The sequence below is a fragment of the Lates calcarifer genome, linkage group LG20 (assembly GCF_001640805.2).
Source record: "Lates calcarifer isolate ASB-BC8 linkage group LG20, TLL_Latcal_v3, whole genome shotgun sequence".
NCBI classification, from domain to species: Eukaryota; Metazoa; Chordata; class Actinopteri; family Centropomidae; genus Lates; species Lates calcarifer.
Window position 1 is genome coordinate 16735193 of NC_066852.1, and position 20015 is coordinate 16755207.

At 39.8% G+C, this 20015-nt stretch overlaps 1 protein-coding gene across 1 annotated transcript in view; it reads left to right on the forward strand.

Annotated features, from left to right (window-relative positions):
• Positions 1–16868, forward strand: part of fstl4 (follistatin-like 4) — a 192969-nt gene extending 176101 nt beyond the window's left edge. The window contains exons 12-16 of the mRNA XM_018692479.1: positions 127–245; positions 1527–1676; positions 6145–6252; positions 12211–12320; positions 12527–16868. Coding sequence (XP_018547995.1) covers positions 127–245; positions 1527–1676; positions 6145–6252; positions 12211–12320; positions 12527–13229 — 1190 coding nt within the window. The 3' untranslated portion in view covers positions 13230–16868. The remainder of the gene's footprint in view (positions 1–126; positions 246–1526; positions 1677–6144; positions 6253–12210; positions 12321–12526) is intronic.
• Positions 16869–20015: the final 3147 nt, after the last annotated feature.

Sequence of the window (20015 nt, forward strand, 5' to 3'; positions counted from 1 at the left end):
ATTGAAATGTCCATCACAAATGTCAGATAAGAGGGGAGTGGGATTTTTGGCTGTTTCAATTTGTATTTGTTGCTTTTTAAGAAGCATTTTTATCAACATTTTTTGTCTTCCTGTCTTGTCTTCCAGGGTTGAGTGTGGGGAACATGTTCTATGTGTTTTCTGATGAGGGCATCACAGTTCTCCAGCCCAGTGAATGTGAGATACGAAGACACATGAAGAGGACAGAGAGGATTGTTGCTACCTATGTAAGCTCATTTTATGTCATGTTTTGATGTCATGGCTTTATTTCACTAAATAGATAATCAATCTATCAATCTATCAATCTATCGATCTATCTATCTATCAATCTATCAATCTATCGATCTATCTATCTATCTATCTATCTATCTATCTATCTATCTATCTATCTATCTATCTATCTATCTATCTGTCTGTCTGTCTGTCTGTCTGTCTGTCTCAATGTTTCAGTGTGAAAGAAAATCACAACTAAAATGAAGGCCATCCTCCCTCCTCTTCCTGTGTCATACTGGGATTCCTCACCTCATTAATTATAATGGGATTACTTGTGTCCATTACTTCACACCAATAGACTATATAGAGTCTATACTACACTTTCCAAGGTTTTAATCCACAAGAGAACATCCCTCTCCCAGAGCTATGGGCTTTAGATGGTAAAAGTTGCTTGTTCCTCTGAGGGATTTGGGTTTTACAGGAGCCTGTAATTGTATAAGTGATCAATATAAACTCAATAAACCATGTGTTAGCCAGTTCCTGCTGTAAACAGCAGTTTCTCCACTTTGGTGAGGTGAAGAAGCAGTGGAAACTCTTGAAACACAATCTTTGTGGGGGTGTGCATGTACATTAGTGATTACATACCAGTACACATAATATGTTTGAGGGAGCATGTGCCTAAATGTGTAGAGTCAGCAAAGAGACCTGGCTGCAGGGGCTGTAGAGGTGATATGCTACTTGAGTCAGCATTGGTATATGAATTTGGTGTTGTTTGTTTCAGACTGATGCAAAATGTGATTTTTACAAAATCAATTGTTTCTATGGCACTGCTTTATTCAATTTTAGTATCTTTTTGTCTTCCATATTATTTGGGTCTTTTTAAATCCTGTTTATGTGTCTATTTATATGTTGTCTGCTTATTACATGTTGTCCTAATGCATTTTATAGTCATTCCTTTTCCTTCTGGTCTTACATTTCTTGTCAACTAACCGGAAGAGTACATATCACAAAATTCTTCACATATTTTAAACAAGAATTTCATTAACTCGTTTTGATAGTATTTAATTACAGTTTACTTTGAATATGATCATATCATCATGATTTGATTCCAATGAGAGTAGATAACCAACAATTTAGAATTTTTACCCAGCCCTAATTATTGGTGATGGATGATGAGGAAAAAGCACCATACAGCTGATCTGTGACACACTAGTAAATCCTGCCAACCTTCTCCTCCCTCCATTGCTCTTCTCCTCCTCCCATCATCCTCTTTGTTCTCTGTTGGTATTTCCCAGGAGGAGATGTGCCCTAAAGGTGAGGGGGTGTCACCTCAGCACTGCGTGTGGTCCTCAGCAGTCAACATCAGGGATAAGTACATCTACGTGACCCAGCCCCTCCAGAGCCGACTCCTGGTCGTCGATATTCAGGCACAGAAGGTGGTGCAGGTGGGTGGAGCAGGTGTCAGGCCTGTCACAACACACCAAATATTAGTTTCAGAACATCTCAGAAATTATTCATCTGTAAGTTAGTGACTGACATTTTAATACTAATGTAGAAGACTTTATTATTATTATTAACATAAGCACTTTGCCAAATGATAAAAGTAAACTAGAAAAAGATGTGGGTTAAGTTGAGTTTTCTCTCGACATTGTGCACATCACTTAATAGTTTAATGGACCTCAATCTTAAGATTTGATTTTTTAAATATCTTTTATTCTGGGCAGCTGTGCTTAGGGAGGCAGAGCAGGTTGTCCACTAATCACTCTTCATTCCCTCTGTCACAGTGTCCTTGAGCAAGACAGTATACACCAATTTTCTCCCAATGCTCGGGCCAGCACCTTGCGTGTTAAAAACTACTTTTGTGTCATGCTTCAATGGAGAGCTTGACAGGTGTTGCGGCAGTAACTGAGGGAAAGGTGGGATGTTGCAGTTCCACCTTATAATTTAGGATGATAAAGCAGATGAAACTGCCTAGCGCAGTTTTACTCCAGTGCCTAGCCTTTTCCTTAGCAAAGCTCTATTTCAGCCCAAGTAAAAAAAAAAAATAGAAACGCTCAAATTTTTAAGTATACACATCTAGTCAATATACCTCTACGTAGCCAGTGTTTGGCTACATTTCAAAAGCATCGCCAGTGTGAGGTGCGTTTGATTCAACTTGCCACACTATTGAACTGCCACTAATGTAAAAAGACCACATGCATGGTAAAATAAATCAAATACACCTCAAGCGCTTGAAACAATATGGTACCCAGGTGGGTGCTGGCTGCCTCACCATCCATCTTGCCTGTAACGGCTGTTTAGAGACTGAATCCCTCAGGGGTTCTTCCCAGGGTCAGCATCATTTATACAGTGATACAGGATGAGAGGAAATAGGTCTAACCCAAGGAGAATGAGATGGTAGAGGAGAAGGGAGATAAGTGAAAGTCTGAGTAGAGAGAATAAGATTTTATGGCAAACTAAGCTTGTAGTAATGCCAAAATGTCAATATAAACCTGTACCTTGACCTTATTATTGGTTTTTTAAAAACAGGCAATGACAGGTTAGGTATTTATACATAGGTTTTTGTTGAGATCTGCCCGAAAACCAGTTAAACCACTCCACTTTTATCAGTACTGTCATTTTAAATTCTGGCACAAATGATGCTCTCACAACATTTGAAGTTCAGGTACATGACCTTTGGTGTATTGCAGTCCACGAGCTGCCCCTTTTTCTCTATTTCTCCTTCAGAGACTGTAAAACTGACCCCCCACCCCACCCCACCCCCTTTTTTTGATTGCCCCATCCTTCTCTTGCCTAGCCCCATCTCTCTTTCTTGAGGACTGTCTGTGGCCTCTGGGTGCAACAGGTTAATGTACCATCCCATTTTTCTCTCTTCTCTTTCTCTGTTATCTTGAGGCTCTCTTTTCTTACAAAGCACACTTGTAGTGTCTTTCAACCAAGAAGAAATTGTTATTCCTGTTACAGTCACTGTTGAGAATACTTCCATCAAATACACAGTTCAGAGTAAAACACTGGATGACTCCTAAAAAGTAAGTACAGCTAAAGAAAAGCAGAAATTTCATCAGAAATTTAAGATTATAGAGAGGCCCAGGTTCTTAATTTTGATTTTCTGCCTTGGGCCTGATGGTCAAAATAAGGTGACATTTTAGAAAACACAAAAAAATTTCACAAAACAAAAGCATTTTAGGAAACACAATGTTTCAGTAAACACAAAAACATTTTAGATTAGGGAAAGGGTGGGACAACACTTCTTTTTGTGATTGGACAGACCCCAAGTCAATAGTTTGTTTGCGTATGATGTCAGTGAAATGCAGCCGTAGGGCATGTAGAGAATCACTTTCTGCCCTACGGCTAAGTTTCGCAGACATCAGATGCCAAAAAACTATTGACTGTCCAATCACAAACAAGAAGTGTTGTCCCATCCTTTTTGTGTTTTTTGAAATGTGTTTGTTTTGTTAAATGTTGTTGTCTATTCTGAAATGCTGTTGTGTTTTTTTTAAATGCTACTGTGTTTTGACGTTCAGGGCCACCACACTTTTGGGTCCTTCCTCAACACGTTTTTCATCTAGGGAAAAGCTGATGCCTTGTGCACCTTTCAAACAAGCTTTATACTTTTCTAAAACCTTCAGTTTTCAGGCACAACCACAATTCCCAGCATACACTAGATGAAGGCCATAAACGAAGAAGCTGCATCAATAAAGGATTTTGTGGTTTTCACACTGTTGCATGCAGGGAAAGAGTACCTTTGTTATCTTTCCCCACAAAGAGATCTAACCTTGACTGTGATGTGTCAGACCTGAATTTCTGACCGGGTTTGAAAACAAATGGCACCTTGGCTAATTAAAAATCCCAGACTGCAAAAAACTCAAATCTATGTGATGCAGAATTGTCAACCAGGTTTTTGTTAAGCCCATTCTTCTCTCTGAACTCTGAATTAGTATCTTGTTGGTAGCAGTAAATGCTATCTTTTATGAAGTAAAAAGATATCTTGGTTTCCAGAAGGATGAATTTTTTATTTCTCTTCGGACAAAGAAATCTCCTATTACTGTAGGTTTTCTGCTCTGGACCTCCATGAAATCACCAGTCAGTCAAACTGTACATCCAATATTGTAACATCATTCACCTTGAATTTCTGTTGTCTTGCTGTTGTTGGAGCTCTTCGCTGTTCACATACAGTGGCCTCATCAGAGTTAGGGCTTGATAGCTTAGAGTTAGGGCTTGGTAGCTTTTTTACTGAATCTGAATGAATGTTGTGCTGAATCCAGTTTCAGATCTGCTAGTAGAATCTAAAAGATGTAGCTCTCACCAACTGCAAGTCAGTAACTACAACTCAAAAATCTGTAATAAGAGTCTGCTGGTTGAGAACTAGTGTAATATAGTCCTTTGTCCTCATTCCCCGTCTCTCTTCAAAAATTGTGCAGTTTAACTGATTTGCTGCATTAGGAGGATTTTTATGTACCTTGTCAAATGTGGTATACACATTTTTTTTATTATACATGCCTACTCCTGATTCTGGAGCAGAGGACAGGATAAAATAAGAGACTAGTATAGATCATTTCTGTAATGAAGAATCATCTCTGGATATTTTACCAAATCAAAACCAGATACAGAACATCAAGTAGCAGTCTAATAATAAATCAAAACCTAACTCTAGCGGAGAGAACTTGTACCAGCAGTTTGTTTTCTGTTTACCTTGCATAAGCAAAAACACAACTCTTTTCTTAGTTCAAACAGCAAATGTAAAAACTTTTACAAACTTAAAACATGCTCGTGTCTGTATTCATTTGTACTAATGATTCCTTAATTCCACCTTTAACAGAACAGTTACAGCATATTGAACTGTTAGAGGTGGATACAGAACCTGGTCAATTTCCTCTCAGTCATATGACTGGCCTGACTTCAGCTTTACCTTCCACTCACATCATCTAGAAAGCTAAACACACACAGAGGCAGTCCACCACCTCCACATACTGTACATATACACATGCTGAGTTGACACTTGGCTGACCAGTGGAGAGCAGAGGGCTGGACCTCCCATTACTGAACACAGAGCTTGTGGTCTCGCTCCACTGGTGAGGGTGTCAGCAGCTCCCTGTCCACCCAGCCAGAAGCAGGGTAATGGATTGTGTTATTCCTTGTTGTTGACATTGCAGCAGACCTGAGGTTGAATACGCTCCACACCCTCCATCTCTCTCTCTCTCTCTCTCTCTCTCTCTCTCTCTCTCTCTCTCTCTTTCTCTCTTTCTCTCTCTTTCTCTCTCTCACGCTATCCTTTTTCTGTCTGCCTGTTCTCCTCTATTCCTTCTCTTCATTCCTTCATTGTTTCTGCCAGTTGTTTTCTCTTTCTGGTTTTTCACCTGATGTGTGTCACCCCTCAGTAAATCCTCTCTAGCAGTAACACTGTTCACCTTACTGATGTGATAACAGGCTACTTTTGACTATATTTGAAAAAGCATACTTATATTCCATATCTAATTGTGACCTCTCTTTAATACCTGAAATAGGCAAGTAAAGCATTTGGGTTCTTGCTAATGGCCTTTTATTGGTGGGGTAACCAGAATCCAATCAGGATTCAAACCCTGGTCTCCCAGTTGCCAAGTCTTGGTGTTGGGTAACCAGTGGTTATATGAAGAACTACAGCCCATCTGATGTTGGATTTTAGAGGCAGATAATAGAGATTTTAAAAATAAATCAGCATTAAATTAGCCATTATTTGGTTGCTGTTGTTAGTTAGTTTGTTTACATAAACATTGTCAATAACAATCTCTTAAATTTCATCATGACATATTATAGTTGAAAGATTTGACTTGGTAACTTCTCCATACTCTTTAGTGAACAAACAGGGTAATGGTAACACTTCCTGAATAGATTAATAACTGAATATTTAATTCTATCTTTCTCTGTCCCCTCTAGGCAGTACCAACAGATCCTTTTCCGGTGAAGATGCTCTATGACAAATCACATGACCAGGTGTGGGTCCTAACATGGGGGGATATGGACAGAACACACCCAACACTTCAGGTAAGTTTGTATCATGCTAAAAAGCTGTCTCCTGTAACAGCAGTTTAGTTTTTCTAGTGGTTCCTCAACAAAAACAAGCCAAATAGCCAGCCTAAAAGCTACAGTGACTGATTTCATCAGATATCTGAGAGCAGTGAAATTGCATTGTTACCTTCTTTGATAGTTAACCATGAAGAGGCAGACAGGAAACATGGGGAGAGAGAGAAGGGTTATGACATGCAGCAAAGGTCCCTGGACGTTTTTGGTTATGTGGCAAGTGATGTAACCATTCGGACACCAGAGCCATAAAAGCAAAAGGTGACAAGTAAAAGATCCCTTATAGATTGAGTGCAACAAGCCAAATGTAATTTGGATTTGCATTTTCAAGTTTTACTTTGTCACCTCCTGTACTGTTCCATCTGATGAAGCTTTTGAGTAAGGTGCAGAAAGCTCATTGTTGTTGCAGCCTCATTTTTAAATCAGGTTGGTGATAATTTCACATAAAATGTAGCCCAGTGCAGCTTTAAAAACATAAATAGCCCTTCTTTATTATTGTCTTATTTCTACACCATCCTACACTCACTTTTGCTGTGTATGTATTTGTGAACTCTGATGAGCGATTATCTTCCTGGGAGAATATAATCTATATAAGTTTACAGAGCAAGGAAAACAGTGCCTCATAACTAATTGAGCTCCACTTTGTACCCTGTGTACCTGTGTATGTGATAAGTATTAGCTTGACAACATCTAATCTCTGTATGTTTTAGAGCATTTACCAAGCTAGCAAAACAGCAATTCACAGCTGCGGTGCTGTTAGCTTGTACCCAGCGTCCCTTTGGACCTCTGGTGTTGGAGGCTTCACAAATGAGAAATGATCACAGGTGTGGTTGTATTTAATCCACCTCGAGGGATTGGGTGAGGCGGGTGAAGAGAGAGGAGGATTCAGAGAGGGTTGAGGAGGTGGAGGGGAAGGGAAAGGGAACAGAGCTGGTGCCTGTGGGAAAGGTATGATGCTGTTTTTGTGGGGCCAGTATTTATATATATTTGTGTGTGTGTGTGTGTGTGTGTGTGTGTGTGTGTGTGTGTTTGCCTGTGCAACAGTGGAGGACAGTGCCACGGGTAAAGCCACCAAGGGATCCCATTGTAATCTCTGTAATAGACACAAACATGTTTATTGTGTTGCTTTGTCCCATTGGAGGGAAGGATCCCATTATAATCGTGTGAGGTGTTGTGTTCAGTCTTTACTGTTTGGGGATGTTCTCTGTCTGCTCATTACGGGCACTGCAGAGGGATGATACACTCTCAAATGTATGATTCTTCAGAGGATCTTTGAAGTATTCACAAAATCACCTGAATGCATAAATGATTCTTTTCAGTGCTAATATTGTTTTTGAACACTAATGCTTTCATCTGTAATGGTTAATCAGTGGTTGTGTAGTTGTTAATGTTCCTGTAATTATTTGTCAAGTGGTTCTATAAATAACACTTCTTCGTGTGATTGTAATGTTTCCACTTTCCACTGGTATTTCCAGATTTTTTTAACAAAGATTTTAACAATAATGGTCAATTGTTTGGGATCTAAAGGTGCCACTATGTTTTGGCAACAGAAAATAGTGACAAGACAACCACCTGTGTGTGGGTTTTAACAGTTTGCTACTGATTTATAATCTGCATGGCCAAGAAGACTGCATGTGTGCATGCATACATTTGCCTGTGCTTCAGTTTTGAACCTTTTCTTCACAGAGTATAGGTGTACTCGCAGGGGATTTGTTTCTGAGTTGTTTTTAAACTTCTGTCTGAGGTTATAGTCTTAAATGAAGCAGAAAATTCTGTGAAAAGATGATTTTCATCAGAGACAAAACAATTTTCTCCTCATATAATTTGAAACAATCAGAGTACTGAGAGCAGCTTTGCATAACATTCCTCCCTTTTGTGGCTGCTGCCTGAACTGCAGAAAACACATTTTTGTGTTTTTTCATTTTATTCATTCCCCCTCTTCCCGCAGTCGTTCAGGAGTAATGAATAATTAGAGAGCAGGGCATGAATCACTCAAAAATGCAATTGCGGGGAAACCGCATAATGGATTGGAGGCCACATGGATCACACGACAAATAAATGGTCTGATAATGTCATTATCATTTGGACCGAAAGTAATTGACCTGTTCAGCAGCAGCCTGTCACTACCGGAGGCACTGCTTCACTTCAGCGGTTCATACATGTGTATGGGGTGTGTGCGTGTGTGTGTGTTTGTGGTGTTATGTTAATTTGTGCACACATGATGTGTATTTGTGTGTTTGTGTGGGTCTGGTTCAGCTCAGTGTGTGTGTGTGGTATTTATAAGCAGCCAAGTTTAGGATGGCTCAATATCTCTGTGTAAACATCAGAGGGAGTGTGATTGTCAATTCATTAGAGAAGACAAATGGAGGGATCTCTGCCGGGCAGAGAGAGACATGGCCTTTCAGACTGTCAGTCCAGTCTGTGTCTACGTGCCAAGAAGATATTTAACTCACGGGCATATTGTTTCCCTCTGTGCACACACACACAAGGACACAGTGTTTCTCCGCATTTGTCTCTCTATTAGATTTGCCAAATATATGTTTGAGACTGATCATTATTATTATCATAAATTAAATCACAATAGAAAACTACAGGTATTTAATTCATATCGATTTTTTACAGTTCAGCATTTTAAATAGCTTCATATAAGTCACTTTTATCATAAAGATACTTTTTAAACTTTTGCTTTATTTCAATTAGTAACAGTTTACTTGTTTAGTTTGTCTTTTCTTTGTTTTCAGCCCATCACTTGACAGTTGTAGCTCTTAGGTGTGAATGACACATTATATAAATTTTTTAGACAATTTTTTAATATATGTGGCAATACAATATTTGAATTTCAGGATTGATACAAAACAATGTTTTTCTGATATAATATTTTGGGGAATAAAAACTTTGTCTGAAAGCATTCAGTGGTCTAGCAACATCCCTGGTTTGTTTCTTGGCCGGGTAGTACACCCACCCCTCTCCCTCTCTCTCTGTTTGTTATTATAGTTACACTTTGCACTAATTGAGACTGTCCTCCCATGAAACATGTTTACATTTAAAGACAACATGGGGGAAATGTATTGTCATGCAGTTGGATGGGCCAACATTGGCTTCTTTGAACCGCAATCATGATTGTCAACCTTAGTTATCATTTTAATCATGACAACAATGATTACCTAACCTTAACAATGTAGTTGTCCTTAAACCCAAATCATACTCCTCCCCTAACCAAATCATCTCCATACCTAAACCTAACAGAAGCTTAACTGTAGAGATGTCAGATCAGAACATGGTTTTACTGGAGTGTTACCACATCTCAGGGGTGACATTGCTGACCATGAATCATCATGAAGCTTGTTTGAATCCAACTGGGGATCCTTCCTCTTGTTGCATCTCTCTCCCTTGTTTCCTGTCATCTCTTTGATGGCAGTAAAAGGAAATAAAATGCAGAAACAAATTATTTTTAAAAATAGTTTCAATTTTATAACAGTGATATGTAAGAGTTTTGGAAAGCACTGAGAAATAATGTCATCCAGCTAATAAGAGTAACAGATCAGAAAACTCCAACCAGTGTATTTTATTGTTTTAATTTGAAGGGCTTGTTGTTATCTATACTCTGTGAGGTTTGATCACCAGCCCTGTTTTTTTAGTAGAACCTGAAACTGTATACCACCATGCATACATTTACAAATCCATGATACATGCCTCAGGGAGTAAAATACACAAAGTATTAATTTATATTTAAAACATTGATCTTGAGCAACAAGCCTCTGCATCTTCCACAGAATCCATAATGTGCTTTATTGCTCCCCAGGAACAACAAGATGAGTAATTCTGACAGCATATAAAAAAGGCACAATTTCTATATCCATGTAACATGCACTGCATGGGGTTATAATAAAATGCCTTGTAGGATTTATTGAAATTCCTAAATACACTGGGGCATGTGAGGAATACCATCTCATTTGGATGTATTGTAGTTAGATGGGGAGAAAAAAGGTACTCAAGGCTTCTTGAGACTGAATGTTGTTGAAAAGCAAAAGCTACTCAGTCAGAACCAAATCCCCCTCAGGTATTAGGGCAGCCAGCGAGGCAGGAGCAGAGTAAAACTCGATTGGGCCTCATTGCTGAGTGTGTGGATATGAAATCCAAGGATGAGCAATGACAAAAGGAAGCCAGTGGCATTAAGTTGAGAGCACCTGCAGCCCCGGAGACCACAGCAGCTGCCTAATAATACATGAGCGATACTACATTGAACCTCATTAACTCCCGTCATTGTGTTCTACAACTGTTGTAATGACTTTTTTTTAAATGAGGATTCTTTTCATGTCTTGCAGTGAGAAACAGGCAGATCTATTTTGTTAAAAATGGATAAAATATTCAGCAGGAATGTACTGCAGCAGAGGTAACAACTCTGCAACTTTAACTGCTATTTTTACTTCCTTGCATTTGATCGTTCTGAGGAAGAGTGTGGAGCCTGGCCCCCCACTGGGCATCAGGTAGACGTTCAGCTTTAGAGGTGTAGGCGTAGACATCAAAATAGATTTTACACTCTGTTCTTTCCTTTCAAATAAATATTCTATAATGCTCTCTAGCAACATTTGCCTAGGTGTCTAAAACTAGAACTGCCTCAATCAGCCAGGTTTCTCTGAGCATATGAAGGTTTTAAAATGAGAGGGAAAAGAGCTGGTTTTACTCTGGTTGCTTTTAAAAAATGTCTCTCATGTGTAGGTCCCATAAACCACCTCACTTGTCCTTGACTGTGACCTGATCATGTAGGCATGCATGATGAAGCATGTGTCATGGACAAGGCGGTGCATCGCAAGCCCATCAGAAGTAGATGTGCTCCTCCCTGCACTTTACAAACATGCTGATTCAGTGCCAGGTGTATGACATGAGGGATGGGGCTTTTACTGTGGTGTGTGCTCCTAAGACAACCATCAGTGAATGAGAAGCTTTATCAGAGAACTGAGACGGGGCCACATTTCATCTGCCCAAGTCATATACTATCGATGTTTATCTGTTCCAGGATATATGGGCATGTCACCTAGACAAGCTCTGGCTGTTAAGACCTGAGATATGAGCCTTTATTTCACTTAGAGAAACTAGCAGCAGGGCTTCCCAGTGCAGCCAAAAGGTCACAGGTCTGGCTATCACAGCAGTCAGATTACACTGATGTGGTGGACTCTCTTGTCCTACGCCACTTACAATAAGTGCATATCAAACCACATAGGGGCAAGAACTAAATATCATCTAAAACTGGGACTGTATACTTTTTAAACAAATGACTTTAAGTGTATTCAGTGCTACAACACCCCAACAGCACTGGACATTTAAGGCTGATACTTATATCTTTAGAGTTGCAAAGAGTTTTTTGTTTTGCTTTGTTTTCTTTAAGATATGTACTAGGCAGAATATTTTATACTTGAAAAAATATTTTGTCTGTTTCTGTGGTGGATAAAATATGTATGTGAGACACCATCTCTCACTTAACATTTCTTTGACATTTCTGAACTGCAACTGTTAGTTATTGATATTTTCACCAATACTAGTTAATCTGGGATAAACTAATGTCAACATGGCCAATTTATCAGTATAGCACTACACAAACCCTCAATCTTTATGCTGAAGGGGTTCTAACACAGTCTACAAAAATTGTCAGAAAATTTGCCATTCACATTTTGACAAACTGACACCATTAAAGTATGCTAAATTAGCAATGAGCAGTACCTGTTTGCAGTGTACCCATGGATGTACAGACAACTACCACTGTTACCTTTTCCATGATGAGACTAGATGCCTGTTCAATGATATCCTCAGTATCATTATCTCTGCCTCCCCTTCCATTCTCCCACCCCCTTCTGGAGACATGCACCTCACAAAAACTATATATCTTAATTTTGGTGTTAATGCTGCGCTGTGCATTGTCTGTAGGTAATTCCTCAAGCCAGTGTGGGAGAAGTACACCATGCCATCCGCACAACTTTCCAGAGAGTCAATGACTTCTTCATTCCTCCAACCAACCTCATCATCACTCACGTGAGGTAAAGCAGCACACACACGAACAAATTCAGCCACCTCTGACCTTAAAATACTGATGACCTCATTGCTCACTCATCAGAGCTGTCCTTCTGAAGTAAAGGAGAAAAGAGCAAATGAGAATTGTAATGAGAATCTCAATGGGTATTAATCATTGCCCACAAAAATCTAGAAAGGCTATTAACCTTTTCTTTGAACTTTGTCGGTTTAGGTTTGCCTTCGTCTTCCTCAAAAATGAACCTGCAATACACAAGATTGACCTGGAGACCTTCCACCGTGTCAAGACCATCAGCCTGAAGAACTACAGCTGCATACCAGTCAACATGGCCTACACACATCTGAGCGGCTTCTACTTCATCCAGTGCCAGAGCAAGAGCCACCTGCAAGCCCCATCCCAACTCCTCATCGACAGCGTGACGGACGCCGTGATTGGCCCAAACCTAAACATCACAGGGCAGCCCTTTGTGTCACCGGACGGCCGCTACATTGTGACACCTGACCCGCTGAGCTCGAAGCTGATAGTTCAGACTGTGTCATTCCAGGGGGAGCTGGGTCTGAACCAGGAACTGGACCAGCCTGTAGCTGTCTCTGATCTTGTTTTCCAGCCCTCCTTCACGGAGTCCAACCAGCACATGGTGGTGGCCACCTCGGGTTCAGGCACGGACCTGCTATTTGCCGATCTGTCCTCAGGCCGCACAGAGGTTCTCCGGAGCCTCAAGGAGCCCCTGGCCGCCCAAGCCTGGCCCTGGGGAGGCCCCAACAGAGTGGTGGTCTCCAGCGGGTTGTTCGGACAGTACCTGGTGACGCCATCGGCTGAGTCCCTCTTTGTGCTGAACGGCAAACAGAGAACGCCACACTGCGAGGTGTCAGACATCAAGAGAGGGAACACAGCTGTCTGGGTCGGCGAGGTATGAGTAGGAAAAAAAAGGCAGGAGACATAGGATTAGGGAAAGATGTAAGAGAAAAAAGAAAGATCAGGCCAAATTACCTATATAAAGATTTACATGAACATAAGTTGTGGACTCAACCCTGGGACTGAGCGAGAGGGAAACATGCCTGGGTTTATTGTAACAAAAGTACACTTAAAAATAGAGTAATTGAGAAAACATTAAGAAACCCTGTTGTGATATTTCTATTGGGAGAAAGTGTCAATGCCGTTCAGTGCAACAGTGATCTATGTGCACTTAACTATACAGAATTGTACATTATTGCACTTCCTTCCATGTTATCACAGCAAATAGGTACCTGAAGAGGGGTTATTAACAAACTATGAACTATGCACAATGCTCACTTTTTTTAGAGTAAAAAGCTTTCCAGTTTTGTTTATCTCAACAATGTTTGTCGTTTTCACCAGTGCTGCATATAATCACCACAAACAGTCTGTCTGTCCTGTCTGCCTTTAGTGTATGTGTGTTCTGAGTCCTTTCAAAAGCTACCAGCCCATCTGTTTACTCGCCTTTGTCACTGTATTGTTCTGTATCCTCACTCTGAAAGCTTTCTTTCTCCTCATGCCGGCAGAGGTTGGCTTTATGCACATGTGTAATACCCTCTATTTACATTGTCTATCCAAAGAGCCCGATTGGTCCATTAGCTGTCAACAGTGGATGTTTTCGCTCACGGAGGAGGCCCTACCCAGAAATGAACAGAACCTGTTACAGTCTCTTGCAATGGTATAATCTGTCCCACGCTGTCTCTCACAGTTATTCTGCGCCCGCAGCACAACTCTGTGCTGTGGAGCCTGAAAATGCCACTTAGCAGATTCCCTCAGGGTGATGACTTCAGTTTAGGCTGACCCACATGCTGAGGCCGTGCCAAAGTGGCATCAACTCCGCTATCTGACTGGCTGTGAGCATTTGTACATCCGCCCAGAGAGTCGTACATCAAGATCAAACTCCAAGGCAGGTAGACTTACACTTCCCCTATGGTAATTACTCAGCTTTACTTGCAGGACTGTAGCAGAAAGAGAATGTATTTTTATTAGCTACTGTCTGGTCCACAGGAAAAAAATTGTCATTAGAATTTAGATTGCAACCGCAACGGCACAGGAAAAAATAGGCTGCTATCTTAAAAACCTGGCAGCCTGTAGTAGTACATTTTCATAGACATTAGCGATACGTACTGTATTAAACATTTTTCCTGTTTCCAGGAATACTTATTAATTGTACTAAAATGTACAGGTTTGTTTATCATTGTTCCTCAAAAATTGTATGCCTACTTTTGAAACCTTGGCATCATCTGTCACGAGGCAGTATCTGAATAAACACCAGCAACTCTTCATCTATCAAAATAGCAGATATTTTCTCTCTGTGGTTGAACTTGATCATCTTCTGTGTAATTCGCTTTGGCCATTTGCACTAATCATCATAATGATGAGCCATTAGCAGCCAAACAGTGCTTCTGCTTCTCTGGAGATGTAATAATGGCATCAGAAATTACCGGGATCATAGTGTCTCTTAAGCATTCCTGCCTCTTGATAGTATTATTAAATTCTATACATGAATACTTAGTTTGGACAACACACTCGATGGCTCTGATATGAGGTTAAAATGGGTGCCAGTCTTGGGGTAATGGTTTTTTTCTCCTAAATGATTAAGTAAATCAGGAGCTATTTTTCTCACTGCAGGCAAAATTTATTTTCCCCTTCAAGTACACATTTAGATCGTTCTTATAAGATTTATTTAGATATATTTCTATATATTCTAAATATATAGAATATATATATATACATATTATGCATATATTAGATATATTTCTAAAATTTGCTAGTTCTAGCAAACAGATGACTTGTTTAACAGCCTTTCTAGCTGCTTAATGAAATCAAATAAAAGTCATGGAATATAGGAACAGTGGCACCGATGCTCAATCACAGCATTAGAAGAGGAGACATTTTCTTTAGAGGTGTCCCAAGCTGATCTTAACAATTGGTATCAGGGACAAACCAGGCATGTTTTAATGGATGGCAAGCCAAAATAAAACTTGGTTGTTGTCGGGTTTGTGTGCCCTCTGCACGCCGCTGTCTGTACTCGGCCAAAGATTGTTAATTAAGTAAGAGAAACATCACTCTAACAGAACGTTATACAGCTACAAGCGTTTTTGTAGTCCTAACTTCAACAGTGACCCATCTTCTCTCTGAACTGATCGTATCAGCGTCAGGAGGCACATTCTCCCAGATACATACTTATATCTACCCAAATACTGATTAAGTAATAGATTGGACTTGGTATTGGAGACACCCAATATTAATTAAGATTCAAATGAGGGACAAAAATCTTTGACCAGGACACCCCTAAAACTAAACTGTGATTGAAAATGAAGCACCCTTGTACTCACAGTCACTGCACAAATACTCACAGCCTCTGGGATTTTGCCGTTGTTGATCTTTTTTGGCGGGTCAACATGAAGTGATATTAAACTCACATCTATCTCTGAAGGCGTAAGCCATCCACAGACCAAAAAGGTCAAATTCCAACAAAGATACCACTGTAAAACCAGCTGCAGTCTTGTGAATGAGTCTTGAATATATCTGCCCATGTGTTTTTCCTCCCACAAATAAACAGCAGCCCCAAATCAAATATTAATCATCTTCTCCTAATGCGTAGTTGTGCCTGTAACTCCCTGATGCAATGTGTAGGGTAGAAACCAAGCTGTATAAGAAAAAGAAAAAAAAGTAAACACAGGAGTGAAGCAGAATTGTTGTTCTTGTTTGTGAGTTAGGTATTTGCTGCTAATCTGCCATGAAAACCATTCTGGCATGAAAGTCTGTTTGATGAACTTTTCGAAGGCAATGACTTAATGATGTTGATCATGTTTCCTAGACCACTGTTGCACTGAGGAGAGAAATATAATATCTAACAAACATTTACCTTATTTGAATGGAAATTTGTCAAATTGGTGGCCCAGTTTTCTCACTGTATCAACCAAGAAAACAAACTCGTATTGTGAAAAGATTCAGGCTCTGACGCTTCCTAAAGTCACTATCCCATCCAAAGTCACTCCCCAATGGCTCCAAATGAGTAATCTACAGTATTTGACAACTCTGAGACATGCATGTAATGAAAATAGATCTTCAACATGATTGTCACTGACCTCTCAGTGAACTCTCACAGTCACATACAGTTTACAGTTGCTTGTGAAAAAGTCACTTTTCTGCCCTCTCATCGTCACGTCTGTCAGCTTATCTCTTAAGGTCGATTCAGCAGTATGACATCGCTACTAGAGCCAAGGAGAGCAAGAACAAAGAGACTGCACCTGCGCTTGCTGATATAACGACATTATTGGCTAGCTCATGTTGTTTGTTTGGATCTACCTTCAGTGTCACATGACTATTTCTGTACCTCTCCTTTAACCCTCCAAATAAGGGGCTGCAGAGCTGAACCGCTTGGTGTGATAGACATTTATAGGAACCACTGTTGTAGATAACATTGTTCATGTTTAGAACAGGTTCCGACATGACAAAACTGACTGTACAGTTTTCTTTATGCATTTTGTGTGTTCTGGTTTATGAGGGAATTGTTTTGTAAGAAAAAATCGAATTAAATATATTGTAAAAATCAGTTGTTTTGCAGTGTCGTAAAAAGTGAGTCACTTACACCTCACAAAGAAAACTACAAATAACAATTGTTTTCAGGCTGCTGACATAATTTGTCAAAAAATGATTTGTCAGAGCTCGTGCTTATTCTGCCCTGAGTAACAGTTAAAACTCCAAAAATATTAATTTTACTGCCATATGACAAACAGCAGATCTTCACATCTGAGAGGCAGGAAACAGAAAATATGACATTTTTTGCTTGAAAATGGCTGAAACAATTCATCAAAGTACATGCTGATCAGTCAGTTTATTGACATTTAGGCACTGCTGCCAACTGTCATTTTATAAATAAATCTCCAATAGGAGGATGGTATGTATGAAAACTGTCAGTATAATAGAACTCCCAACATTTCAATCAACTAAAAAGAGGCTGGCTTCTGCAACAGCTTTTCAAAATCAACCATGAACTACTTCAAGAAATACAACTTGAAGCTTTTGGAAAAACCCTCACAATCCCCCTGACCTCATTGAAAATCTGTGGGTGGATCTTAAACATGCTGTGCATGCAAGACAAGAGCCTAAAAATGTTTCAGCAGTGAAGTGATCTGCAGGAAATATATTTGTTCTATTTTTAAGTTCATTAAATAGAAAGCAACAATGCAATAACATTTGGATAAAGACTGTTTGCTCCAAGTGTTGTGTTTTCACTGATTTTCACTTTTTTTTTTTTTTTAAATGTGATGCCCAAACTTCTGCATACTGCTTATATCAATCTAACATTTTCCTGAAGTATAACAGGTCTTTTGAAATGTTCTACAAGGTAAAGGTGATGATATTTAATCACATACATCAACAAGACCTCCAAAAACACACACCCAGCACTTGTCAGTCTACCTTGAAAGTGTTGTAGCTGACAAGGTCAGACAGTGACAATTTTAGCATTTGGAAAATTACCAGATATTTGTGTCCCTGTCTGCGACGTGACATCCATCCCCTGTCCCTGCCCACATCGTAGCCGTTGTCATTTATGGTCTCAGTCCACTGATGAGCTGGCATCGAGCTGGCCTTCACTCCTGTATAAGTTAATGTAATCTATTGTGTTTCTGTGCTCAACACGCTCTGACAATCCATGACCATAACTTACAACACTGTACCGCTGAGAGATGCTGTCAATACGCTCTCCATCAGTGTCAGGGTGACAGAAAGGGGTGAAAGAGGGAATAAAAGACTTCCTGGAGCCAAACGTCAGTGAGGTGGGAGAGTGTGATCACACAGACAGTTATCATACTGTTCACGCTGGCTTCAATTTCCCAATGAATCAGAGCAGAGAAAGGGAAAAGAAGACACTGTCCTTCATCCAATCTTCAAAACTTACTGTGGAAAACTGAGACCACAACATGATCACACTTGAAGTCACACCCACTACTGAATTGGTGGAAATAAATCTCACAATATGACACCAAGCTGAGCTGACAACAATGTTGAAAAGATGCCATCCCTGTTGTTCTTTCTACCCACAGTCTCAATCATTTCCACCACATTTCAATTATGCTAAGCAAATATGAACTGTGACTGAATCAAGTTACATCCCAAATACAAATCAAGTTGACCGCTCATTCACCGTTACAAATACGGTTCAGTCAAACAGCTATTTCAGCATCACCAAACTCAAACTTTGGGGGAAAATACTCACACTTGTCAATTCAAGTGTGTCATATCCAGATCAAGAAAATCCAGGTGAGATTTCAGACATTGGTTCACACAAAGCCACACAACAATCTTGGTTTTGCTAGATGCAAATCAGGCTCTGCCCTCCTGCAAAAGGAAGTGATGATGTACCTGAGGTTGTTTGATAACTGCCAGAAAGAAAAAGGAATAGGAATAACAACCTCACTTCTCCATCAGTTTGGTTACAACAATAACAACTACAGGATTCACAGTGAATCATATTTATGAACTACAAGTGCGACAGAAGTTTTAGCATCTTTATGGACTCTCACTCAGACAGCTACCTCACCCACAACAATCCATCAATAGTAAAACTGATCATAGATCAGATCAAAGATGCAACAGGTCACTCATATATGTTGAATTTTCTGCAGCAGTTTTTCTCCTGAGGGACCGTTAACTGACAGTTACACTGGTGGAGTAAAGATTACGTATGTATCTTGGACAAGTGGATGCATTTTCAGCTTTCCAGCATCTGGTTTGATGGATCAGTCTGGTACAGTACATCTCTTTGTATGTGATGAATGTTTGTTGTACACGGTGGTCCCTGACAAAATCAATTTAATTGAGTATTGAGCTATGAACTATTGAGCTAAAGTAGAATGTACTGAACAATCAGCTCCCTCTCGAATGCTTCTCTGATACACTTAAATTTAGCTTTGTTGATATTCAGTCGGTACCTGAGACACGTAGACAAATACAGTTATTCATGTGCACGATTAGACTAATAGACTAATACTACTGAAATACAGAAATTCAGACATTTGTATTTTTCATGCCCATGATATGAATTTCATTAAAATTAACAGTCTCTAAATAAACAAGACCAAGAGTCAGCAGCACAGCTAGCAGCTCACGATGACAGTGTTAACCTCCTGATGTTTAGCAGTGCATGTTCACAAACTTAGTTTAGCATAGTAGCATGCTAACATTTGCTAATTAGCACTAAACACAAAGCACAGCTGAGGCTGATGTAAATGCATTGAGAGGTACCCAACACCTGTCAAGATATTTCAGTCTGGCCCAAAGTGGTAGTGCAACTGACCTGTCCTCCCTAGAGCGACTTTGCAGTGAAAAACCCATAAAAAGGATGTATGGAAATAGTCTGCCTCAAATAATACAGTCCAGTTTGCAAATAGGTCACATGTAACTTGGAAAAACAATATCATTTGGAATAAGATTTTGGACATTTGGGACATCTGTAGTGTGAAAGTTGCCTGAGAGCCTTGATAATCACCTCTGGGAATAAGAAAAAGATTGAGTGCTGCGCTGACAGAGTGGAGTAATCTGGGAAAATGTCCATGTTGTGATGGAAAAGATCTTCAGCACAAAGACTTCATCTGTTCATCAGGTTTTAGTATTTCATATGAGCCTCAGGCAGAATCGTACTGCTTTTCACTATGCTCTCTAGCATAGGGGAAAATAGTAATTGAATCATTTTGAT